At 41.2% G+C, this 27286-nt stretch overlaps 1 protein-coding gene across 14 annotated transcripts in view; it reads right to left on the bottom strand.

The window, feature by feature from the left end:
* Positions 1-24975, bottom strand: part of kirrel3b (kirre like nephrin family adhesion molecule 3b) — a 160219-nt gene extending 135244 nt beyond the window's left edge. For all 14 annotated transcript variants that reach the window (XM_026192359.2, XM_026192360.2, XM_026192364.2 and 11 more), the window contains exons 1-2: positions 24562-24975; positions 24323-24394 (exon numbers count right to left, since the gene is read on the bottom strand). In XM_026192359.2, coding sequence (XP_026048144.1) covers positions 24323-24394; positions 24562-24811 — 322 coding nt within the window. In that variant the 5' untranslated portion in view covers positions 24812-24975. The remainder of the gene's footprint in view (positions 1-24322; positions 24395-24561) is intronic.
* Positions 24976-27286: the final 2311 nt, after the last annotated feature.

Here is a 27286-nt window from a genome sequence, read left to right as displayed (position 1 = left end):
ACACACACACACACACACACACACACACACACGTACACCCACCCCCTAACCACACACACACACACACACATATGCAAAAAGACATAACATATTCCACCCACATCAGGCTTGCTGTCGAGGCATCTCCTTGTAATCGGTAAGACTTTTCGTTTTGCATTTTCCCCTGCATTGCTGATATTCAAATTATTATTCCTGTTGTTGTTAAATAAGCAGATGATGAAGACAACATGAAACCGCACTTGCCTTGACTTACAGCAGTTAAGTTTAGATTTGACCACATAAAAATGAGTTTACACCTCTTTCATCTAAGAGACAAAAGCTTACAAGAAAACAGTGACTTGAATATATTAAAAAAAGAGTACATATTAGGATATGAAGGAAGAAATTTGGTTTCTAGATGGACACAGGGTCCAAGAGATGTTGTACCTTCCTGTCCAGTAATGTGGGCTTGCTAGGTGGATTAAAATAGGTCCTAAGCTGAGTGCTACAGATTGTCAGGATTTAGGGATTTGCTGGGGAGGGATTGATGGTAGTGCGTGTAGATCGGGATGGAGATTGAGAGCAGATGGCTGTGATTTGGGCATGATTATCCAACCGATATTGTCACTGATCTCCATCATCCCGTTTCATTTTCTCGTGAAATACAGCTCATCTCAAACAGAGATTCCAACTGCCCCAATCCCAGTCAATGGACTCTGTTAATGGGGAGGATTAAAGGTACCTCGCTATTTGCAATGCCTCTGTTTCCTCTCCCGACCTGATGAAGTCTAACCTTGGCTCACGATCACCGCTTGTACAAACATTATGTAACATCTGATCTGCAAGTTTCTGAATTGGATTAAAGTAAGATATATATTTTTTAATACCTCCTTCAAAATAGAGGCATTGACACATGTGTTGCAGTGAAACCGCTGAAGCTGTAAAGATTTTGAATCACTGAGGTAGGTGAAACCAGAGCAGATCACAGAATTAGATCATAGGCATTCAGAGAAAAAGGCATTCTGCTTCAGAGAATGGAACAGAGGCCAAAGCGGCTTGCCAAAGAAGGAAATTAATTTGAAGCTATAGCAAGTAGTGAGTGCTGGAAGGCAAACAATATTAATCTCAAACATGAGCATATGTCATCAGGGTGTTTCTTGGCACTGCGAAGTCCATTAACAGCCAGTTTCTATCAAGTGTGATGGTATGTCCAAAGCATAGGCCGCACTAAGGTCAACCAATCTTTCTCACATGGCATATTTAAAACAAGGTTAATCCTGGTGCTGTCTCTGCCTTATTGAGGGTGCACTAATCTGTGCGCTCCATTAAAAAGCCCCAGGAACGTTGGCTTTGAAGCCCGATGATTGAGAATAACGCTTTTTTCTAAACATGCGCTCAAGCATACACTCAAGCCCCTCCCGCTAACACCTGTGCTTATAACCTGTCAATGTTTCAGCCTTCCGGGAAACAAACATTGTTGACTTTTGACTTTCATTCTTTACGGTCAACATCTCAAAGGCATTGAGTGTTATTGCAAGTCAAACTTCCACAGGGCAAAAAGAAAACAGCCGCTTCCATTCATGCTAATCTTTTTTGTTTTTGTAATGGTAGGGATCAAAGGTAACTTTGTCAACCAACAAATATATATCAAAATAAAATACAGACACAATAATAAACCATGCCACCTTTGTTTGTGACACCTCATCTGACTTTTGATTCTTTCCCAATTTTTTGTGGTAGGGCGCTCTGCGAATAAGACTGGTGGCATAATTTACACCAGAACAGGGTGTGAGTGTGAATCCCACTACAACAACCTATTAACGAATCCTCACGTTGATATCCGTGCTTTTCCTGTGTGATGGAAGCTGTCATGTATGTGTATATGTGTATGTGTGGGTGTTGGGGCCGACATACAAGACCCAGGGCATATAACAAACATAGGAGCACTAAATCTGGAGTCTGCGGCACCATCAGTAAGGAGAGTGAGGAGACACTATGGGGCAAGACAACAACCCCCTGACCTCTTCTTCTTCTCTCCATTCAGTGCATTACTGCCACTTTGTCACTTCAGTCACACAAAAATTGAGTGCGTGGGTTCAGAGTAAGAGTTGTGCCATTGCTACCAACTGTCTCCAGTTGTTGAAGCTTGCTTTTGTCTTCGTGTTTTTTTTTTTCTCTTTTCTATTGCCTCCTTTCAGCCATTCAGCTGGGGGAAAAAAAGAAAAAAGTTTGTATAGTTGTGTTGACTTCAATGTCACTTTGTCAGAGAACTGTTTAGCTACTTGTCGCCGCAGATTATCTCTAATGCTTCAGCCAACTGTTTCAATGTCAGCACATTCAGTAAACAACATGAATCATTTTCTGCAAATATACAATTTTCAGAAAGCATTATAAGGTCTTAAATCTCAAATCTTTTTTGTTCTTTAGATTAAGTGGACCCACATAGTGTTTAGATTTTCTGGTGAGAAAATAGAACAAGAGTACTGAAGCATCTGTTTTAATGAGTTATAAGAAAGTCAGAGACTTCTCTTGTATTATTGAAATTCAGATTTTTTTAAAAACCTGGGCATAAGAAGAAAAAAAAGGAAAGAAGAACAGACTGCCTTTGCTATGTGCGCCACACACTAGAAGAGTGTTTACTAATGCTAATGAGACATTTTAAGCAGAGGTTAACATTCCTTTTCACTGAAGGCTACTCTACTCCTAAGTATGATGGGGAATGGCATGGAGGGACACTGATATTAAAGCTTTAGACTGTTTTTGTTTTCAACCTTGGGAAGGTTTCTAACTCCGTGCTATAGGAATAGAAGCATTATGCTAATGAGAGCTTGCCCTGTGAAGAATACATTTGCTGTTGGAAAACATTTTGGCTTCCGCCTTGGGAGCTAATTGAGTACTCTGACAATGCAGTGCTTGGCTGGTTCATGTACACACAGGGGTGGAAAATTCAATTTCGCAGCAGGTTCAGAGCACTCTGCAAGAAGAAGCAAAAGAAAAAGTGGTGCCTGGATTAAAGAGTCTGAGCTGGCTCCGTGGCTCTGGCTCAGTGGGTATACTCTTTTCATTGCACCGTTATGTTTTATTGTTTTATTGACCGGCTGACAGTGAGACTGAACATGTGAATATACATTAAAGTGCTTGGCAAAGGTCTTTTAAAAAACGCATTTTGGCTTGTCACATTAGCATAACTGTGAATTTATTATAAATATGCAAAAATGTAAGTAAGTAAGTTAGTTTCGACCTCTTTTGTTATTATGGAGGACGCAGGCAGCGATCAGTCTAATGTGGTAAATGGACCAGCAAAAATGTTCTACTGTCTATATAGTGAACAGTTTGAATTCTATCACAGCATTTTAAGAAAATTTGCAATAATGATATTTCTGGCTATACAGAATAAAAAATATTGAACATTTTATTGATGCTTGCAGCTTGCAGGCTGTCATTAATGACAGACTGCCTAATTTGAACAGGGACTCAAAAGCTGCCAGCAGCAGTGCCAGTATTATAGTGCAATAGTAGTGACATGGCAGTATATCCAGTAACACAGTGTAATTTAAATGTAAGCACAAAAGTAGCAAAGGTAGTGTTCTCCTTGGAAATGTACGAGCACAAAATCACAGCTTAACACTGTAGCTCAACAAAAAACAAACTGGCTCTTCAGCAGCCTGCATAATACTGTCAACTAACAAAAATTTAAAAAAAATATTTGATACCTGGGACGCTTTATCTTGGGTGGAGCTTACTGCTTAAAACTCTTGTTTCCCCACTATTTCATTTTAGTCATTTCCAATTAATTGGAGTGCAGCTAGCAAGTGCTCCACTGGTTTAGTTTGCACATCACCAGCTGCTAGCATCTCCTTCATCGTAGCCTTATTGTTCCATGTACTAGAGAAAATAAATAGCAATATCATCCTGCCGTGAAATTTTTATATCACATAAAAAATGATACCGGTATTATCACGGACAATATGATATGCCGCAGCCCTGCTATACAGATGGATATTAACACCTTTTTGCCTCAGATGAAACAACAGTGTGATTTTTCTGCAGAGTCCTGTGTCTTCAATCGAAAGAACACTGTGAAGATCAACAGCCACTGGCAAAACTTGTGTTTTTGGTGTCCCCTGGATACTTTTTCAACCTCAGGCCAAAAGTGTAACACAGAAAGACAACAGACGGCATAATCCAACAGTGAAAAAGAATCAGATATGATCAGAACATTGATATGGGGGTCTACATACTCTGTGGTCCATACTATACTGTGTGATATTACCAGAGTTGGCAAAAGTACAGACATTCTGTACAAATACTACCATTACAAAATAAAAGTTGAAAAGTTGATTCAACTTCATTACTCAAATAAGTAAAAAAGTGCAGGTTCTGAAATGTACTCAAAGTAAGAACGCAGCTCTTTGGAGGATGTTTCTGTTTTTGTGCAAAGCTAACTGAACCTTGTGTTTTATTAAAATAATGACAAAATAATATCAGTAGATTGGAATATAAACTTTAACTCTACTGTTTTATTATAATTCTACTCAGCTTGAATCTGAAGAAAAAGAAAATAAAAATTTTGTGTTGCCATTGTTGAGGACAACTTTACATCTAAACAGGAAAATCAGTACAGTCAGGGGTTAAAGTTGCATTGGAGGTGGAGGAGCCCTAAAACTGGTTGTAATAGCTCAGTGTGGGGAAACACAACTCACAATAATTTATAGTGAGAGCTCCAGTAGATTTTCTTAGTGTACAGGCTGTGATCAGCTGACCTGCTGCTCTTTGGGATGGACACAGCTGAACTCAACATGATGTCAGCAGATGTTTCATTAGTCGTCCTGGCTGATTTCCATCCTCTGCACTGACAGTCGATGGATCTCAGAATCATCAACTAAAAGTCATGTGAATCTCTGCAACCCTTTTTGTATCCTTAGTCTGACCATGAAACCACAGCCACTGTGCACCAGTCACACACTGTTCTTTGCTGTAAATCCATCACACCAGCTAACCCGTTTATCCTGCACTAACCTGCAGACCATTTTCCTGCAGCCTTTAAATAACACAATTAGTCTACCTCAGTTTGACTTGCATGTTTCAAAATATGAAAAAACATAATGTCACATGTACAGACCCATGATCTAACTTCCAAACATGACGGCTTACATGTAAGTTTTAAATGAGCAGTCATTACCTTTAAATACAACCTCTCATATTCCTCTCCTGACCCCTTTCTTATCTTTCTCCATCTGTGAGTGAAGTTAGCTCTTTTTTTTTCTCCCTGTGAAGTACAGCAGCTGGACTTTTAGCTAGCAACATGCTGTGAGACACTTAAAAAAATGTTAATCCGTCTATGCTAGCTCCTCTTCAGTAGGGCTAGCTAGATGCTGAAATACTTTTAGACACCTGCAGTTGTTCCGTCGTTGTGTCAAAAAGGCAAAAACAAACAAACGCAGTTTCCACTTTTAACCCCTGGCTTTTGCACACATCATTTCTTTTTATGCGACATCCCCCGGTGAATATTAAACGGAACACCACCGCATTTCATGTGTTTCGGTTTAGGCTCAAATTTTGATGTTTGGTGTTTGGAGGCTCGCAGTGATCGTACTTTAAAGCTAAAGTAACGAGCCTGTTTTGAAAATTAAGAAGTACAAAGTAAGGATATTTGTTTAAATGTAGGGGGTAAAAGTATTCAGTATTCACGAAAAAAGGAAGGTAAAGATTCCTGAAAATGGCACTTAAGTACAGTAACAAACTTCCCACCTCTAGATATTAAAGTCTCTACAGGCCAAAATTACAATTTCTAAAAAGCAAAACACACTGTTTAAATGGTCACTTCTTTTCATTTCTGCAGATACCGTTAAATATGTTTTATTACTACATTTTTATTTTATTTTATTAGTTTCTTTATAAGGCAACCATACACATTATATATACATTTAACACAATGACTAACTAACAAATAAGTGAAGCCTGCAAAAATCAAGAAAAATACAAACAAGCAAACAAACAAACAAACAAAAACCTATTTAAAGAGCTACTAATTTGAACGCTCTTGAAGTGTAATGGAAGTCTTAATTAAAGCCTTTTTAAGGCCAGCACATTGAAAGGCTCCTAATTAAGCTTGTATAAAACAAGTCACAGTTGTGAGACACCCATATGGAAAAGAAATAGTAAAAACTTATATGTGATTACTCATGAAAGTGGCCATTTTCTCATTACTTTCATACATTGTTTTAGTAAGTATCCAAAACATACATGTTTCATTATATAATTTTTCAAGGGATCTTGTATCCGTTTTCACTCTTATATGCTTTTCATACAAGTTTCACACAAGACAGATACAAACTTTATAAGATTTATATCTATCTTTTCCATATGGGCAAATACACATACACATTATCTGCTTGACTGAAGTAATCAACCTTTGTCGATTAGATCGAGGTTACGTCACGATAAACACAAAGTCAAAAACAAATAAACAGGGGTCCTTACCATCCAGCTTCCTGGACTTAAATTAAACCCTTGTCCAGGGATGTCAAACCCACTCAAAATATCCACTTTGATCTTAAGCGTGCTGGACAAGTGAAACTCGCTTTCTGTCAGTGTAAAGACGTTTAACAGCATAAATTAAAGAAGCACGGCTATGGAGGAGGCCATTATTAGCAGGAAAAGCTGTAAAACTTATAAAAAATGCAGTTAATCCAAAAACGTATGCCCTCCTTCATAGGGCCGGATTGAAGTCTTTGCTAGGCTGATTCTGGCTCCCAGGCCTTGCGTTTGGCAACCCTCCCTTAGTCTTTGAATGGAAGAAGAGTTAAAATATCTCCACCAGAAAAAAAGTTTTTGATCCAAGATTAGGCATAATCCTCATCTTAGAAACGAAGTTCAAGTTTTTGTCACAGTGACCCTGAAATCCTGTCTGCGCTTGTATGATCCTATCCAAATATGTATTGCAAGTGGCAGAGGACCTCAGCTGGTACTACTACTACTAGCTCAGACCTTGACCCGGCCACAGCACTGGGGTCAGCTCCAGTCATAGAGGATTGCTCTTTATGCCTGTCTTGCTGATACAGCGCACAGACAGACGGTACAATGAAGTGTCAGTGCATGGCCCCAAGAAAACTGGGGACAAATCAACAGAGATGAACTGGCCTCTCACACAGCCATCAGAAACACACCCACACATTCACTGTGACACCGTTTTCATCAGGTTGCTACATTTTACAAATGAAGCCATACTTAATTAATAAGTCAAATATCCATAGATAGAAATAAAGATGAAAATGAATGAATGAAAGACGTGTATATTTCTTCTATTTTTATGCCAGAGTTTCGATTCCACAGCGATGTGTTGTTGATAACCTTTAAAAAATGTCAAGACAGTAAAGAAAGTTGCAGAGAAGAAGATGCTGTAAAAAAAAAAAGAAAAGGGAAAAAAAAGCAAGTGCACTTTGAAGGTAGGGTTACAACACTTTTGGGACAGACTGCAGATTTCTTATTGTCATAAACATCGACATGCCCCTTGATCAAAGGCACACACTGCCCCCATTGTTTGAACCGCAGATGCAGGAGGAAGAAAAATACTTCCTGCAGTGCTCCTGAATACAGAGAAATCTATTTGTTTCAATTCCCTTTGAAAGAAACACAGCTGAATCAAGTTCTTGTCTGACAAATTAAAATCTGTGCACAGACCAAAGTGTTGCTTTGTGCTCATTGATTATGGGGTCCACAGTCAAAAGCCATATTTTCTCACAAAGGTAGTTTTCTTGTTTCTTGTTTGATGGAATACTTTGAACCTATTAACTGTGTTGTTTTGCTCTACCTTTGTAATTACTCGCAAAGCTAAGCCCGGGTTTAAATTTGCATTACAATGTAGCAAAAGCGCACTCAGAACTACACTTCCAGAGTTCTATGCAAGATAGCAGAGAAATTAGCTTGTAGGCATCGCAGTGCTAGGCTGAACTCAGTTTCTCACTAAATGACTCTTAATTCAGAGAGGCCTTTTTCTCGCTTTGAATACCGAGCAATTAGCATTAAATGCTAGAGGTGCCATAGATTGTGCTTTGGTATAGCACTGTAGACTGTAGAGCTTCTGGAAGAAAGGACGATTAATGTTAATTTCAGTACAGGGGTGGCGAATCGTGGGAGGATGAAGTTGAGATGCATAGCATTTAGTGAGAAGTACCTACCACATAACTAGTTATAGAGGTAGAATACCTCTATAGCTAGGTGTCTATCACATATCTAGTTATAGTAGAAGAATACTCTATGCCATAACTCATTTTCACCTTATAGAAATAGAAGTCCAATAGAAAATATTTCACTTTAAGCCTTTGGTATTGTTGCGGATGCTGCCCTTCTGCGAAATACCGACAGGTCTGTGGTTAGTGTGGGAGAAAGAGACTGATTGAATGAGATAGAAAGAAAATATAGGCCACCTCAGAGCAGCCAGGGTCCTCTGAACAAAAAAACAAGTTCATCTTTTAGTCTGGTGGATGACAGGGTGATGTGGTATGGTACTCTGCCCGTTCTTTTAGATGGTTCAAAAGTCCTTGGCATTTCTGCAGCAGTAACAAACAAGCCGAGCCTGCACGTGGGCTGATGTATGTTATGTTCATGTTACAAAAAGTTCCCATAGATCCATGCATTCGAAGCTGAAACTTGCAGCTCATGCCCCAGTTTTCTACTGCTTGTCTGAAAGCAAACCGAATGCAGAGAGGGAGACAAATGTAAAGTCAGTTTTCCTTATACTGTTCTCACTTCCCCCTTAAGACATAGTACTCTGCCATCAGTCATCTATTTGCTTCACTGTCACACAGGCATATGTTAGAGTTGTCCTGTCATGTTGCATTTTGTGAACTTTAAGATGGACCTGACCTGCTTTATGTCGCCGCGGGGTGAGGAAGCTGCAGGATGGCATGATGGGATGTGGGCTGGTGTGCAGTGTCCCAGCATGAGTCTCTGGGGCCAGGTATAAGTAAGTGCACACGTGATATGCAGTCATGTTAATACTTGCATGTTTCTATTTATTTCTTTATTTCTCTGTTGTCATCCTGTGCTTCCCTAGCATGCTCTGGTTCAGTTTCCCAACTCTCACTCCAACCGTGTGACTTAATCAGTCTGACAGACTGGGTGCCTGGGGAAAGTCTCTCTCTCTCTGCAGTCCCCTTTCTCCTCAAGTTTACGCGCTCTGTGACAAACTCATTCTGGCACCTTTCGAAATGCAGTGCTCTCTGTTGGACGGCCCTCCATGGTCTCTTCACACACACACACACACACACACACACACACACACACACACACACACACACACACACACACACACACACACACACACACTAAGCCTAAGTGCAAAACCTCTCTAGAGTACACGCCATACACAAAGCATTCATAGATGCACACAGGTACAAGGGGGAACACACAAACACAAGGCCGTACAAACACATAAATACACAAAGAATGTAGCTAAGAAGTGGGACGTACATTATTCCCAAGGCACTCATATTACGTCTCACACCCCTCTCCCATAAAAGCCCTCCTCATTCCTACGTAAGTGCTTCTGAAAGCCGCTAGCTTGCATAGAGAGGTAGCAGTTCCTATTACTGTTTTACTGTTATTGAATGACATTCTTAATTAGTTTTAATGAGAGTCTCGTGGTGTTTGACCTCTCATGTATTTTTTTAAAAGCAATGGGATTCTATGTCCACCATGTAGGCAAACCTTGGCTGAAGTCCAGCCTGGCTGGCTAACAAAGTGGAGTAGGGGAAAAAAAACAAAATACAAAAACCTTAGCTCGTGGTTAAGGATGTCCCTGCAGGGCTCGAATGCTTTACTGTTTAATTCAGCATCATAACAACACCCCATAGCATCAACGCTCTACTCGAAGAAGAAGAAGAAAAGAGAAAAGAAGAAAAAAAATTATTATTTTCGGGAAAAGCTAAATGATCTTCCTCCACCTCTTATCTTTTGGGACCTCTTTAAACTTTGACAGCACGTATTTTCTCTACTTCTACAAAAACCACTGTTGACAAAGCTTGCGATGGCTTTTCAAAAATCATAACCTAAGCTATGAAAGTAAAGAAGAGGGTGCAGGCAGGGTGGAGCGGCTGGAGACAAGTGTCAGGGGGGATTTGTGACAGAACGATAGTAGCAAGAGTGAAAGGGAAGATTTACATGATGATAGTGAGACCTGCTATGATATATGGTTTGGAGACAGTGGTGCTGACAAAGAGACAGGAGCCCGAGCTGGTGGTGCCAGAGCTGAACATGCTAGGATTTTCTTTGGGAGCGACCAGGATGGACAGGATTTGAAACAAGTGTATCAGATGGACAGCTCAGGCTGTGCTGTTTGGAGATTAAGTTAGGGAGGCAAGGTTGAGATGGTATGGACATGGGCAGAGGAGGGATAGTGGATATAGGACATAAGATGTTAAAGATGGAGTTTCCAGGCAGGAGGAAAAGAGGAAGATGACAGAGAAGATACATGGATGTAACGAAGGAGGACGTGCATTCTGTCGGAGTGACAGAACAGGATATTAGGGATAGGATGAGATGGTGGCAGGTGACTGCTGAAGGTGAGCACCTGAAAGAAAGAAAAATGTATACACACCTAGGGATGGGTACCGGTGTCCGGTGCCATGATGGCACCGGTTCTGACATAAACGGTAGTAACCAGACCGAAAAGCAGCGCACATTTCGGTGCTTTTTTTTCCTGAGCTGTGATACACTTCTAGCCAATCATTTTACGTTTCCGAGGATAGTAGGCGGGGCCAGGTATGTACGTTCTTTTAGAGCAGAGCTACAGATCAAAAATGTCCAAGGCGAAGCGGTCAAAAGTCTGGCTGTACTTCACAGCAAAATATGCAAACTCAGCAGCCTGCAACAAGTGCTTTAAGCTGATACTGTGATACTGTCAAAGGAGGTAACACCTCGAATCCGATGAAACACCAGGCGACGCATAGCTTTTTTTTTTTAAAAGCCGAGAAATGCGCCGTATTTGATAGCTTGCTGCAAGACCTCACACATCTACTGCGGGTGTGGTGCCTGTTATTGGACCCGGATTTAGCAACATCCCCCAAAAACCCGAAGAGTAGAGTCCTGGCCCCTAGCCCTGCCAGTGTAGCAGAAATGATGATGGATGATGATGATGGCAGCAGCAGCCGTTCTTCTCTGCGTGAGTAGCTTCATGTTGTTCGAGTGTAATTTACGTTGAGTAGGCTAACCACGTTATTACATTAATGCATGTAAGGTAAACTAGCAAACATCATCATAGCTACATGCGGCTGTCTTCTTGTTTGATGGCAGATACTCTCTTCACCCTGGCCAAAAAGGCTAAAATGACCAAAGAAAAAGAGGGAAACAGCTAAACATGAGAGGTTTTTGGACAAAGCTTGTGTTTTTTCCATTGTTTAAGCACTGCTTCCAGCCAAGAGTGATACCATATATGCCCCATAGCTGCAGAAAAGGCTAACATTGTTATCTTTTTACAAAAAACCAGCTGAACATGAGAGGTTTTTGGACCAATGTTGTGTTCTCCATTCTTTAAGCACCGGTTTGAGCACCGTTTGAGCACCGGCACCATTTCAAAAGTACCGATTTGGCACCAGTATCGGATAAAACCTAAACGATACCCATCCCTATACACACCTTTGTCATAGCAAATGAAAATAATACAAAAAATAAAGGGTGTCTTTAAGAGGATTTAATCTAGTGCTGCAGGGGAATATAAACCACTCAATTACAATGAAAGAACAAAACAGGTATTTGCAAAGGCTTGAGTCAAACCTGTGTGATTGACCTAAACTCTTCATGGGGCAAATTATTAAGGTCTGCTTCAATTACCTTTATTCTATCAAGCTTATCTGACTCTAATTCCTGTCCTTTGTTCCAGTTAACATCTCCATCTTGCCAAAGCAGGAGCTTTCATCCTGTCAAAATAAGTGTAATAACACTAATTGTGCACCTGACAGATCATATCCTCATGGGGTTACTGAAAATTTTGGAGCCCTTTAGCAATTTTTAGTTTGGTTCATTTTACTTATTTGTGCAATTTGCCTCTTTATTTATTTTTTTCAGACAGAATGGAGTGGTCTTGAAAGTGGACCCTCTCTGACCTGCCTTTCTTTCAAAGGTCTCTATGTGCAACAGCTTTCATACTGATGGTACCTGACAAACGTTTCCCCTGACATACCTCCCATCTCTTGTCGTTCTCTTCCACATGCCTAAGCTTTTTAATGACAAAGGCTTCCAGGCTTTCTCCGGCTTGGCTGAATTGGTGGAGCAAGGGTCCTACAGAGCAGAAAAATCAGCAGCAAAACAAGACAAAAGGGACGAGAAATGCAATGCAGAGAGGCAGATTTTGAGGAGTCTGATAAGGGACATTTTAGGTCTGCTCAGGATTCTCTCATTATTCTCCATTTTGAAAGGAAGCAATAATGAGAACAAAACATTTCCTATCTTTCAAAGTGGCAATTTGCCCATTTAATGCCTGTGCTATGTAGGCCTGACATCCCTTAATCCTCTCTCTTTGCACTAATTTCATTCTTTTTTCCTTTTATTTCTTGGCTGATAATTCTCACTTTATTTCCATTAAGCTTTGTTTGTTCACAGCGATCTGTTGCTGTAATTTATTAGAGCTGTCAGCTTAAATGATGTGGCATGCCGACACGGCCCAGCAAATAGTGGCTCCCCCTTTCCTTTTCTCCTTTTATGGAAAGCCGCCCTAGTTTTTCCCCTTTTTTCCTTGTTTTTTTTTTTTTCTTTCATAGAGGAAGAGAGAAACATTACAATTAAGATGGTGACATCGACCCACTGGTGACCATGCTCTGGGACCAGATGTCCTGTCAGAGAAATGCTGGCCGTCACCTCGAGGGAGCTCTGGGTTGAAATCTGGTTCATGTCTCAGTGGGGGAACTCTACAGATCCTGTTCCTTCATTAATTCAAGAATAACTCATTTAAGTTGTAGTCTCTGTTTTCTTTTCTTTTTATGTTGCTGGCATTCTTCAAATCGGCTCGATAACATAATACTGAAAGTCACTTGCAAATTCTCGCGAAGGAAAACTTCAGGACCTCTTGGCCTGAAAATTCTGCATTACCTATTGAGCCCAGTTTAAGCCGAAAGAAATGATCCTTTCACAAAAGCAGTCATTTGCTGTGCCTTTTAAATTGAGTCAAGATTGTTTCATTTATTTATTTATTTACAACCACCCCTACCACCACCCCATACACACATATACCCACACACACACTTCCTTAAGCCCCGGTTGTTTGACAGATGCCCGGCTATCAATGCTGCGTGAAGTACATGTCATTTTCCTCACAGGAGGCCTTAGAGGAAATGCGATCACAACGAGACCCCACAATCTTTACTGTTTCATTTTCAAGCCCGGGATACTGCCTTTCTCTCTTATTTCGTCCTGTACTTCTTTTGTACGAGGCAGCTGCTGTTTTTTGAGATGAAAGACTGTTTGGCAGTCTTCAAAGAGTCACAGAACTCTAAAAGTCACTTGTGCAGCAGCGCTGTTCATTCTCCATTTTATATCCAATATGGAGGTGATGATCAAAAGGATCTGAGCTGAGGGAGAAGCTAAAAGATGTCTGCTTTGGAGTAAACAACAGCCATATCAATCCCCAGACCCACATGGGGCTCTGGTTTAAGTACTGTCCTTTAGCTAATGCCAGACACAAGTATTACTATTTCTGTATTTGAAAGAAACCTGTTATGGGAAAAAAAAAGATTTAATAAGGAACAAGAGTGAGAGGAACTGATTGTTTTGAAATAAATAAATGCGTTTATTAAGCAGCCTGCCGCACCGATACTAAACATCTCATCTCATTTAGTGGAGGAATGTAAAATCATTAGGAGTCTGCTCATGAAGACTGACAGCAAATCCAAACCATTAACTCTTCCCTCAGTGTGGAGCACACCCATCTGGAAGAGAGTCTTTGGGCTGCAGGAGATCCAACATATATTTATGAGAAGGCTTCTCCATGTTTCAAATGAGGCTGTGTTGCAGTTGTGCAGCTGGTCTGAGCAAATTGCATCTTTTTAAATGAAAGCTGCATTAATAATGCATACTAGTAACCTGGGGAAAGTTTTAGGGCCACGCACTGGAGGTGATGGGGAGGGGGGTTTGGTTGAGAACTCTGAACATCCAACTGTGTGCTGCCACGATCATCCTTAGTTGCCCTGCTGCATTTTTAATGTCCTGCTGTGCCACTGTCACACAGGCTTGGGACAGGGGCAATGACTCCTCTCAACCAGATCATAGTGGGACATGAGCTAAAAAGTCACATAAGGGTATTCAGAAAAAGAATAATCACTTAAATGACTGTGCTACTTTGCACAACGCAAACAGTACGGTATCCTTTGAAAACAAACATTTGGAAGTAGTCTGAACCAAAGCTGTTGAGACTAAGATAGGCAAACAATGCAAAGTAATAGAATTAGCATACAGCCAAAGTGAAAAATAATCACATTTGTGCTTGTTCGCACATATGCACAAATACTCTACTTAGACAACAAATGCGCTGGCATTAGGGATTAGGGCTGCAAGACACAGATATGTTTTAATTTCTGACAAGAAGGCCATTCCTTTAGAGATGGATTTATTTCCATTTTTTATGGCTTTGTTGTTCTGTCGTCTCCTCTCGTTTCCTTTCCTAAGAACTAGATATCTCTGTTTACCTTGGAAGGCATTGTGTTGTCATTACTATCATCTGGCTGCTATTAGATGGATAATGTTGCCTTAAAGCAGAGAGAATGTCCTCTAGTCATCCCAGAACAATACTGCTACGAAGAAGAACAGGAATTTCACCTAAGTACAACTTTACCACTTCACCAACACTCCACAGCATGTTCGAAAAGTACTGTTACGGGTAAAGACAAGGAATTTTGAAATGTAGATTTCATATATCATGAAACCAAACACTGCCTTCAGGGATTCTACAAATCTCTGCAATAACACTTTTCCCCCCAGATGCCTCGTGGTTATCAGTGATGTAATGGGATCTAAATTGCACTGAGCACTGTACCTCTCTAAACTGGATACACCTGTGATGATGACACTGTAGGGTAACCAGGGTGCCAGCAACTGACAGTCCATTTTATAGTGACTATCTGCTAGTCCTATTTCCTGCTCTTAAAGGAAGATGAGTTGACCATAGTGGACTTGCCTATTCGCCATAACTATCTTGCCTGATGTCAGTTCTTTACAGGGTGCTGTCCACTCATCCGTCATTACATGGGCCTTTCTGTAGTAACATTATCGCTTTAGATAAGGCTTCAATAAACTGCCACAGCTTTTAGGGCTCTCTCTCTTGCCACTCTAATCCAATCTATGATGTGGAGTCTGTCCATCATCATGCACTGCAAGGCATTTCCCGTGTCCCTGTGCTCTTGGTTGCACAAGAAATAATGGATGGCCTTGCCCTTGGTTCACGCCAAGGCCTTATGGTACCTTTTCAACTGTTTGTCTTCAGGTTGTCTTAAATGGATCTGCACTGTGGTATTTTGATTTGATTAAATCAGGTTTAAAAGGTTAGATATAGAGAGAGGGAAAGCATTTGCCGTTCCCAGTACTGTGAGCCAGTCCTCTGCCATTTAGCATTGGGCATTGGCCAAAGGAAAGTGGAAAACTGAAATGACTTCTGTGCTCCTTTGTGATTTGCGCTAATGTCCCCCAGGGATTGAGCAATGACCACTGTGAATTCCCCCAGGACGCCAGCCAGATTGAAACCCCTGCCAACAGATTTGAAAGGATAGCAAATCATTTAAACTCCCCAATGTGCATTAGCATTTTTTTTTCATTGCCCAGGCCAGCCTCCACAATATTAAATTGCACTTGATAAAATAAAATAAAAATCAGAGAGTGCGACAAGAGCTCTTCAACCTCCAAATCAGCAAAGTGAATATTGGAGTGGCCACTAAAAATTAATTATACTTTAATTCACTTTGTTTACTCTATCAGGTTTCTGTCATCCACTCAAAGAACCCAGCAGAAAGAGAAAGGACTTAAGACAAAAGAGGAGCAACGGCCTTAAGAGGTGTGCGGTCGCAGAGACCCACAGCAGTGGAAAATATATAAGGATTGCCTTTAGCTGATCCTGTCTGTAACACCAAATTATTGCCGCGTATAAAAATAGGACTAGTATTAAAGTGGGCAGAGTGAATCCTAGCAGTGCCATGTAAAAAGAAAACAACAAAAGCACAGGCTAAAATCAATAGAGGCGTTTTTTGCTCGTTTTCTTTATATTAGGATATATTAATATTTAAGGATCAATACAAACCTTTATTTATAAAGTAGCATGTAATGAAATCTACAAATACTGGTCATTCCTTAACACTCAAGGTTTTCTTAACTATTATTGTGCTCAGCCAGCCAGATAATGCAAATGAGGTAATGAAATATATGCTTTAGTGTGTTTGCATATGAGTATTATGACAGATGAAGCTTTGCTGTGTAAACCACTGTTTAAGGTGCAATCAAAAGGTCTCATTGGGATTCCACATAATGTTGCATATTTTTTTTTGACCACTTCAGCACATTTGTGATTTTCATTACAGAGGAGTAGCACTACACTGAACCCCATGATCTCAAATACAAATTCAAGTTTAAGGGTCACCACCGTAACACAGCGTTGCACGGTGCCTTTACACGCAAACCTTTCCCATGTATTAGCATGGGAGGAGAACCTGAAGCAACGTATTGCTGCATAGGGTCACAGGGTCAAATATAGCCCCCAAATGGATGGGGGCTATATTTAAATTTGACATATTTGCTTTATAAATGCGCAATCACAAAAGTTGCACTTCATAAAAGTGTCTCATGAGACCAACAGACCAATAGAGGGATGGTGTTTTACCATCTCAAAAACTCTCTCACACACACACAGGCTGTCGTCAACTGCTCTTGCTTTCACAGAAACCAAAAGATAAATAGAAATGAAAGAAGATGGCACAGTGCCAACACCGAGGGGTTCTAAAAGAGTTTGGGAAAAGGGAGGGTATGCTAACACTGAGATCCCCACTACCGAACAGTCCTTTCTTCCCAATTGCTTAATTGTTTTAGTGGGACAGGCAGGTGGCTCAAAGCCCCATTTGGCATCTGGTAAAAAAAAAAAAAGAAAAGAAAAGGGAAAAAAAGCTCATCTACATCATGTATGAAAGTATTGGGGTGGGTGCCAGCATTAAACATGCACCCACCCCACCCCACTCCTAGGCCCCAACACCCACTAGTAGATTTCAAAAGTTTGGCTTGGCTCAAGAGCAAGTTTGTGCTGCTATTGTGTGAGATGTGCTTTGCTGAATAAAACATCTTTTGGTATCAGTGGCAGATCAAATAGCTTTTCAAAAAGCCATGCCTCTCACCACTGGTGCCTGGTACCACAGAGAGAACTGTTTTCCAACCCCGTTTAATAAATAGAAGCCACTGTGCTCATCCATTTAGCAACGTTAAGCACAATTTAGATGTATCTACGAAAATGGAAGCACACAAGCAGAGGAGGCATCTCACTACGGAGGCTGTCCCACACAATGATGCTTTACAGCAGTTCCCGTGAGTGTTCTTTATTATATTGGGGTTCAGACACCTACAACAGCCTCAAGGTTTACTTACAAATTAAAGTACTATACATTACTATCCATTGCCAGTTTTTAAAACATGCGCAGCAGTTGTAATGCCAGGCAGACACATCAACATCAACATTCACCCACAGGTGAGAAGCTTCTTTCTTCCTTAGATAGAGCCTGTACACGTTAAAAGGCTGATTTGCATTTATATTGCCATTCAGGGCTTGCAGCTGTAATTGCAGGAGCACAGTAAAAGTGCGCTGATGTACTCACATGTATACACAGGCGGACACAGAATGCATGTGAAGTGTCCGGTATGAAAACCTTTTCCTTGCGTCCATTGTTATGAATCTTTGGCATGAGAATGTCGGAACGACTACAAGGAGAAAGAGATAGGGAACAAACGGGAGAGAGGGGAGGAGGGCGAGTTCACCAGAGTGTAATATTGGGCTGTCCCAGAAACTTCCAGCCAAACACTAGGAAGTTGTTATCGGATCAGCAACCCAATTCCTCAAGTGACTGCTGTGCTGAAGCGTCACATGCATCTTAGGGGCCCCTTCCAAGCACAGCCTTTCACCATAAAATCGATGTATTGCTAGGCTGGTTTGCTAACAAATTCCCTGAGCAGTAAAACAACACAGGTACGGTGCTGCATCATGCTTGCATGCAATTTAATTAAACTTGGAGGTGAAGATTTGCAGAGATAGCACCACCCTAAGGAAAAATGGGCCAGAAATGTTAGGCAAAGACAGTCAACTATTTAAAAATAAAAAATAATCTTGTGTGACTAACACTCAAAATGAGGAATGCTTGGATTTTTAGCAAAATCCAATCCTGTGCCCACCTGATCATAATATCAAAGCAGCAATCTGTCATTTTCTTCAGATTCAAACTGCAACAGAGACAACATGCATGCACTTTGTTGATGTTGCAAACTAACTGTGAACTAACTAAACTGCTCAGTTGCCAGTAACAAAATGACAAGATTGAGCTAATAATTTCCTATTACTAATGTACTGGACGCAGGTTTAACTCAATGTGTTGTTCGATCAAATGTCTGTGAGAACAAAGGGATGATCTGGAAAATGACTAAACAATAATCTCAAAGCCTTGTGGTCTTTTCTTATCTATTAAGTCATGCTCAGTGGTTTAATCCCAGGCATGCTAATGTTGAGAATTTTAAAATCCATGCATACATATATTCTTTGTGCTCACATTATGAGTGAGATGATCGATTTTTTTTCTCAAATGAAATTTGTAGAGTAAATCTGCAGAACCATGATGGGAAGAAAACATAATTGACTGTGAATTATATATTAAGGTTAAATGTAGGCCAAAATAAACACTAATCACAGGCAGTCGCTCTGTGGGAATGTTTTAAACAAAAGACTTATTCATGCCTCAGGTCTGCAAAGCAGTATGCTGACAAGTTAGGAACAAACTGCTAATCCCTACATTGTCTGAACCCGTCTAGCTATCAACAGCTATGTTCCGCAAGCAATTACAGATCCTAGCAGCAAGTTAAAAATATATCAAAACCACAGCTGGGAAAGACCCGGATTAAAGGAGGAAGGATACAGTCACGTTAAACCCATCAATATATTTCTTGAGGCCCAGTTATGCCAATGTTTACCCTCTCCAAGGAAAGATAACACAGTATGATCCAGCAGTGCTCTATATACAGCACCCCCACATCTGAACACACAGTCCTGTAGAGCTGCCTTAAAAAAAAAAGAAAAAAAAAAGCAAAGCCTGTTGTTTCCTGTGCATTAAACTGCAATTTAGAAGCCGGTAATCCTACCCATAATCTGTCACCAAATAAAATCCTGACTGGGGTTAGAGAGGGCTTCCACATGCTTCTTCAGCATTAGTGAAGTATCGATATTGTGGTATTATTGCGCTGGTCTATTTAAAAAACTTCTCTGTTCTCCGAGGATAAAGTCTCAGAGGGACGGAGACATGACAAGAAAGAGCAGAGTGAAGAAGTGCAGCTGCTAACCCTGACTTCACAGGTGACCCAGCGATCACAACAGCATCTGGTTGAATTACTTAACACTGCCGCCCAACAGACATGTAATCCGGGATAATGCCCTTTTGCTGAGTGCTCCAATCTGGATAAATTCATCCCAGAGGAATGGGATCCAGCAGCGGAGACTCGGAAAGAGAGGAGATGAGGGCCTTGGGGTTTTGATTGGTTGGTACTAAAGAAAACTGGGAAGAGCGTCTAGATAGATAATGAGGCCCAACAGTAAACAGCTTGATTTTGTTGACAGACTGACTGACGGCATGAGAGGAGCAGATCATTGCCTGGTTTTCCAAGAAGGCTCTGAACTAATCATTTTCCCTTCCCTGGCTGACCTGAATCCTGGCAGACTCGAAATGAGGTTTTCATCCAGACCATAGTCACTGGATAAACGACACTTAGGTTTCACATTTTAATATTTGTAAACATGTATGTCAATATAATATTATCTTAATATATTTTTCTTCATTTCTCTATTCGAACAACAATCAACAAAACTCTGTTTTTAATCTTTTTTCCTTCTTTCTTTCTTAGAAATAGCATCTCTCTTTAATGCCAAAAGTAATTCCTAACATTGAAGCATTACAAGTTCCAGCTGTCCAGCAGCAGCCTCTTAGATTATTTATTCATATGTTTACTTATTACCATAAATATCCAACAGGGCATTCGGCTCAGAGGGATTACAGTGGGCTTAATCTATCGTGGCATAGAAATGAGCAGGAGTCACAGTGGATGAGGTGACTTAAGCTGGCTAGCCTTAATTGGACATGCAACACAAACAAGGCAACAGACTGCATGCCACTGGGCTCCATCATGAACTGGTGACATCATCCGTCACTCACTACATGACTGTCACGGTTAGTGGAAAAGTCATATGACCTGGACAAGGCAAGGACGTGCTTGCAACTCGTACCATGCATTTTAGTAATCCTGTACCGTTTCAAAATACAGACAATGCTCACGACCAGTACAGGAGGCTCTTGAACATATGACTTCTAGAACAGCATGTTGGAAAATTTACACCGTTTTTAGCATTCCAATAGAACTGGGGTAAAATAATTAATTACCTCTGCGTTATTATAGTCATAATCCATGCATTAGACAGCAGAGTGTGTTGCTTACAAATAACTATTCATAATAATGAGGCTGAAAATTGGTATTTCTGTTTGAGTAGTGTTGTGCAGAGTCATGAGCTGTATTTCTTCCCCTCTTTCCCTCCCCTCTCTGAAGAAGCAAGAGTGATTTCCCATCTATAAAAAATCCACATATCCAAACATGACATAGAAAAGACATTTAATTATACTTTGGTGGAGAAATATGTATCAAAGCCTGCCGCCCATGAAAAGCGGATTTAGAGTCGTCAGACAGCAGTTAATAGACAGTAGTAAATGAAAAAGGGGGCTGTTGGGGGGGTACTAAGACGTGCTTTCCAGGACTAAGAAACAGCTTAGTCTGGCTTGGTGGCAAAATCAGGAGTTCCGACACCAGATATATTTAAGTGGTGGGAGATAATGAAGGTGACGGGGGTGGGCAGCAGATTTAAGGAGATTTTAAGATTGGGATTTTCATTCCTGTGCAGCAGCAACACCCCTAGTGGCTAAAACCCACATTAAAGATACCCTAACAGAAGACAAAAGATTAGACACTTTGTATGTTGATGTCACATTGTGAAGAGAAAGGAAATTACATGAAAAAGGGCAGGGAAATACAGGCAATGAGAGGGATATAAAAAAGGCTGTACACTTAGCAATGTTTAGTTTTTCTTTTGGTCATTTTCTTCGGAGTCTAGCACATTCAATAGGAGGAACTGCCCCTTTCCAACATATTCAGCTTTTGCTCTACACAGACAATCAATCACCCAAAGTAAGAGGGAAAAAATTCAAATAAACACAAAGAGTCAAAGAAGGACACTCAGTGAGTACATGACAGGGAAATGTGCCACTGCAAGGTGAGGAGTGAAATCGCAAACAGGCTGAAGAATATGAGAGTTGCTATACGGTGGATTAGACGGCAGGAGAAATGAGGAGCGGGGAGGTGGTATGAAGGGATGGACTAGGGCCTGGAAGAGTTTGGCCTGAGGTGAATGTGTTCCTGGAGACTGTCTCCCAGATTTCTGACTGGAGCTGTGTCATCTGTCACTGGCTGAAGAGGTGACAGCGAAAGAAAAGGTGCCCTAGATGCGATAACAGTGCAGTCAGGAATGAGAGCAGCTCACAACAGCTTTCCCTCTCTCCTTATTCTCCCCCTCTCCGTCTTGTTCGCTTTGGACCATTTACTTCTCAAAGTTGAGAGAGAGAGAGAGACAGAGAGAGAGAGAGAGAGAAAAGGAAAAACTGCTCAGCGCCACTCGTTTTGGACTGACTCCTCTCTCTCTCTTGCTCTCTTTCTCGCTGTCTCACAGGATAGCTGCGTCGAAGTGTATGCCTGCAATGGCCACAACTCCCCATTGTCCCCCATGTTCATAAAAACAAGATTGTTTTTCGCAGCTTTCTGCTGACACCGGCTCGACACATAAACAGAGCCGTAATTTGTACAACAACAGTAAGCTTCAGGGAAGCACTTTTTTCTCCCAAGAGGCATGAATAGAGAAGGTAGGCTGTTATCCCCCGTTTACCTGGCAGGGAAAGTGGTATTTTATATTATGGTAATAACCAACTGTGCTGAAATGCACAATCCCATCTCATTCCAGTTGTAGCAATCGTCTCATTCCAATTGGTATATATGAGATTTGGTGCTAGTTGTTCCCCACAACTGGGGCTAAACCTGCGATGATGGGAATGAAAATGTTGAGATTTAGGAACAAAACAAAATGAGATCTTCTAATGTTCAGTGTTGAATGTCTTCCACAGCTTTAGTTTTATCTACACCAGACATGGAAATCAAGTACAGTCAGAATATACTGCTTAAGTCAACTGCAGATAAAATACTTAGCAGATGCATAACAAAGTGGGAGATACTAATGAACGATCATGTATTTCTGCATCACAATAAGCACAGATGGCACAGAAACACTTATGGAATCAGGGGAAAAGAATACAGCAAAGCAGCACAATCAGGAATAGCATCGTCTACGGTGTTTGATGGACCACAACTTTCCATTCCCAAAGCCAAGAGAGAGAAAGACAGAGAGAGAGAGCGCTTCCACTGCTCCAACTGCCCGTTGTTTCAATTTACACAACTAGCGCTACCGTATCCCGAGACATATGCTGTCGTGAAGAGCACAAACCATAAAGACGCTTCATCTGCAAAAGCTCTACCCCCTGTTAAAGCATGAGAGAAGCCGAGAGGGGGCTTAATTGCTCCATCAGTCAGTTTCAAATAGGTCTGTTATGATATCATTATTTTCTATTTGCCTCTACATGAAAAATAAGTCAGCTGAAAAGAAATATAATCACAGCAAATTGCTGCGTTTGACGAGCAGTGCATTTTTTTTGCCCCCCTATGCTATAGACTATAAATCATAATGTGAAACAGCTGAATTCAGTGCAGAAGAAAATGATGTTGTTTACCAAGTTTCATTTACAGCTGCTGTTTTATCAGCATGTTACCAACTTTGAGCTGTCAGTTTCCGAACAATGTGTCAACAAACTGAGATCTCAGGGTTTTTTTTGTTGTTTTTTTTTGTATTGGGGTTTTTTGCAGTTTCTGAGCTGTGGTTTAAAACAGAAAATAAAATAAAAAGGTCACAATTACAACTCCCCGTGGGAAACAACTAAAGGCACACAGACAGGCATTTGTTCAGCCACTGCCTCTTTAGAATACAGCCCAATGTGACGGGGGTCAAACCGCTGTAAAGAGGTGGTGAGTTATTGGCTCTTGCTCCCTGTAGTATAAACCAGCACACTCATTAACGGGGGGGGGGGGGGGGGGCATGATGCTGCAAACCTTCCAGCAGGAACTCTGACAGTCTGATTCAGCTCTGTGTGTCTCTGCGTCTCCCAGCGCCACAGAGGTGTTACACAGAGTCAGACTTGTGCACTACTTTACTCACTTCTATTGTTTTCCAAAGACAACCACCTGGTGGTAAGCAGGGGAAACAACTAATCCATCCTCATTCTGTCCACAAACAGACTGTCTAGGAATAAAAATAACAACAGCAGATACTGTCCAAAGGGCTGGGGTTGCCAAGCTATCCACATGGGTCTGCCTTCTGAAGCACTTTACCGTTAACTTTCCTCTCTCTCTCTACATTCTTTTCACCAAGACCCCCTCCTCCCTTTAGCTGAAGTCAATGTGGAAAGGGCTGTCAGTTCAAAACAATGTGACTCAGGAGTGAACGCTCGACTGAACTGGACTGGGTTTAGGGGGCTTTGTTTGTGTGTGTCTGCGTGTGTGACAGGAATAACAAGCCCACATAGGAAGTATTTAACTTGTCTTGCCTGAACAGCTATGAGCAACTGACGGAGAAAAGTGCAAACTGCACTATTTAACCTCCACTACAGTCATACAGACTTTGTTTTTTTTCCCCTTCTTCTTTTTTCTCTCTCTCGCTCTTAATTCTCTCCTTTCTCATTCTGCATCAGACATCACAGCGCACACGGGAGCGCTATATCAGAAACAGTTTTTTTGTTTTTTAAAAAGGAAGAAAGAAAAGCACGCAGATGGCACAGCAACAAGCGCAAGAAAGACGTCGCAGCAGCAAGACATGGGTATAAAGACACAGTTCTCAGCCAGCCAGTCACACACAGACACACACACAGCAATCATGAGAACGAGAGATGTGATGAATTAGCAACTTTAACGTGAAAAAAAAACTTACCATGTCCGGAGATCCACGGGAGCAGCAGAAGGACCCAGAGGATCATGACTGCGGAGTGGAGAGGGGCAAAACCTACGAAAAACAGTAGGCGAGTGTGAAATTGAAGTTGGCAGGCAGAAACACATGCACGAGATGAGACAGTGCTCCTCTGTGCTGCTGGGGGGTGGTGGTGGTGTGTGGTGTGTGGGGGGGGGGGGGGGGGGATGATGCTACAGTCCCTCAGTGGAGTCTTGTTTTACCAGAGGAAAGCTGGTTGTCTGTCTTCTGTCCTCCTCTTCTTCTGGTCCTTCTTCTTCTCTCTCCCTCTCCTGTCTCTCTGTGTCTTTTCCCTCTGTGTGTCACTCTTGAGTGTAGCCGGTTGTCAGCTCTGCCTTTGCGCGCTCTCTTTGTGGTGTGAGCTTGTAGACTTTCTGTGTCTTCGCCGCTGACTCTGAGAATACACACTCGCTCACTCTGCCTCTGTCGCTCGCACGGTTTCTCTTTGCCCATCCATTCTGAGTGCCTTCAGCCCTCACTTGCCCGCTCTCTCTCTCTCTCTCTCTCTCGCTCTCTCTCTGTTGCTTTACCACAGCAGACCCTGTCAGGGGATAGAGCTCCACTACTAGACTCCTCCCTCCATCGCTCTCTCTCAGCCTGGCTGTCTGGGTGGCTGTGTGCCTGAGTGAGAGTCTGGGAGGCTTGGGTCTTCACTCTGGGAACCAGAGCTGCCATGGGAGAGGGTGCAGCTCCAATTAGAATGAGAATAGGAGGAGACCTCTGTAGCTACAAATTATGCAGACATTCACAAACAAAAACTGCACTTTCAGCCCCTCCTCCCCGTTAAGACCTTTGTCCTTTTGTACATCCCTTTTTTGGATTCTTTAGAAGTGGATTTTGGAATCTGTAGCTTTTTCTCTGTGAATGAATGAAGACCAGATTAACATTCACCACCAAAGCCGTATGATTCATTAGTATCCAGTTTTTATTAAGGGGGAATTAGATTCATAGTCACTCATTCAAGGAGATATGATGCAAGGCACCATAAAATAGTCAAATGCACTGCATGCTTACTGACAAGTTCTCCTAGTTATGCATGTTAAATATTTAATACAGGGGAATTTTTTTCATACAGGGCAAGCAAGGTTCATGTGTAACAGTATTCCACATCTTGTACTTGACTTTGTTGCTGTTCAAAAAACCATTTTAATATCCACCGGGTCTCCTCCGAGTACTCTGGCTTCTAAATTGTGTTTCTAAATTGCCTATAGATGTGAATGCGATGTGAACGGTTGTGTGTCTCTGTGTTAGCCCTGCAACCAGTCCAGGGTGTACCCCGTCTCTCACCTTATAATAGCTGGGACCCTCCCAGCCAGTCACATCAGATGTCTGCCCGCTCTGAGCCTTGTTCTGTTGGAGTTTTCTTCTTGTTAAAAGGGAGTTTTTCTTTCCCACTCTCGCCAAGTGCTTACTCATTGGTTTGATTGTCTGGGTTTTCTCTGTATTATTGTTGGGTTTTTACCTTACAATATAAAGCACCTTGAGGCACCTGTTGTTGTGATTTGGCACTATATAAATTAAACTGAAATGAAAGGTGGGATATACCAGTTTCTGCAAATGTTTTTACTTAACATGTAGCTTGCCATCACCAGTGTGTGTGAATGGGTGGATGACTGAATGTAGTGTAAAGCACTTTGGGGTCCCTAGGGACTAAGTAAAGTGCTATACAAATACAGGCCTTTTACCATTTAACATTTAACATGGAGTTAACAGGGGACAAGAGTGTCTATAGATATAAAATGTCTTAGTCGGTTGTGTTCTCTCTTCGTGTGACAATGGAGTATATAGTACAGCTCTACAATTTTCATCAGAAAGTGTACACATTATTTTTTCATTTAAACATTTTAAGGTAAATAGTTTTCAGCGTCATGAACATCTCCATTACTCCAGAGATGTTTTCACATGGGAACTCTTGAAACTCGAAAATGCCAGAGAGTCATTTCAGGACATTGTCCGGCTGCTGGCCTTTCTCACACGTGGCTCATGACCTCTTTAAAGGGAGAGAGCTGACAGACTAACAGCAGCATACATGACACCAACTTGTTGGCAATGATTTCACTCAACCATAGCCAACACTTACATATGGATATTAAATTGACTTAGTGCAATAAAGATAGAATAAAAATGAAAAACTGTTTCATGTGCAATCCAAATGACTCTGGTGTTTGCAATTTTGTATGTGACTAATTCTTGCATAACACTGGTAATCTTGAGAAAATGTTAGGAACAAATATATGAAATGAGTCATGACTCAAATTATTGAATCGCTTTTTTTGTTTACAGCATTGCAACCCCATGTGTGCACCACCGCATTTGTATAAACTTGGCACGACTGTCAGCTTACCAACTAAAATTAAAGAAAACAAACCCTTTGTCTGGGACCGGGTCAGGTCTTTATCAAAAATAGTAACCTGTCAAAGCAGTTAGTTAGTTATGAACCATCTAGTCAATTTATCAGCCTTGTTCCTGCTTTTAATTCAGTTTAAATTCCCAGCACAGTAAGTTGTTAATCCACAGCTACTGTAATTAACGCTGTACAAGTCTGAGTACTGCTCGGTGTCTGATATTTAAAACAGAACCTTTATATATGTCCAGATAATGAATAAGGGTGGGAAAGGAGGAGAGAGGAAAAAATGGATAATTGCCGGAAAAGAAACATGAAACTAATAAAGGAAAATGATCAGTTTTAAAAGACAAAAACTTTTCTTCCTTTCCTTCTTTCTTATAATCCTGTAAAGCTGATATGGATTTAAATACCATTTCTCCAGTGTCATCTGCAGGTAAGCAAGATCTGTAAATAATTCACATACATACTGGATAAACTATATTGCTTTTTAGAATTTTTTATTGCATATTGAGAGACTGACAGGCTGCCTTTGTTTGTTAGAGATAACTGTTTGAGGTAGAAAGAAGTGGTATTTAAAAGTA

Source organism: Astatotilapia calliptera, chromosome 14, assembly GCF_964374335.1.
Source record: "Astatotilapia calliptera chromosome 14, fAstCal68.1, whole genome shotgun sequence".
NCBI classification, from domain to species: domain Eukaryota; kingdom Metazoa; phylum Chordata; class Actinopteri; order Cichliformes; family Cichlidae; genus Astatotilapia; species Astatotilapia calliptera.
Note: the sequence above shows the minus strand (reverse complement) of the source record. Positions and strands in the feature narration are given on the sequence as shown.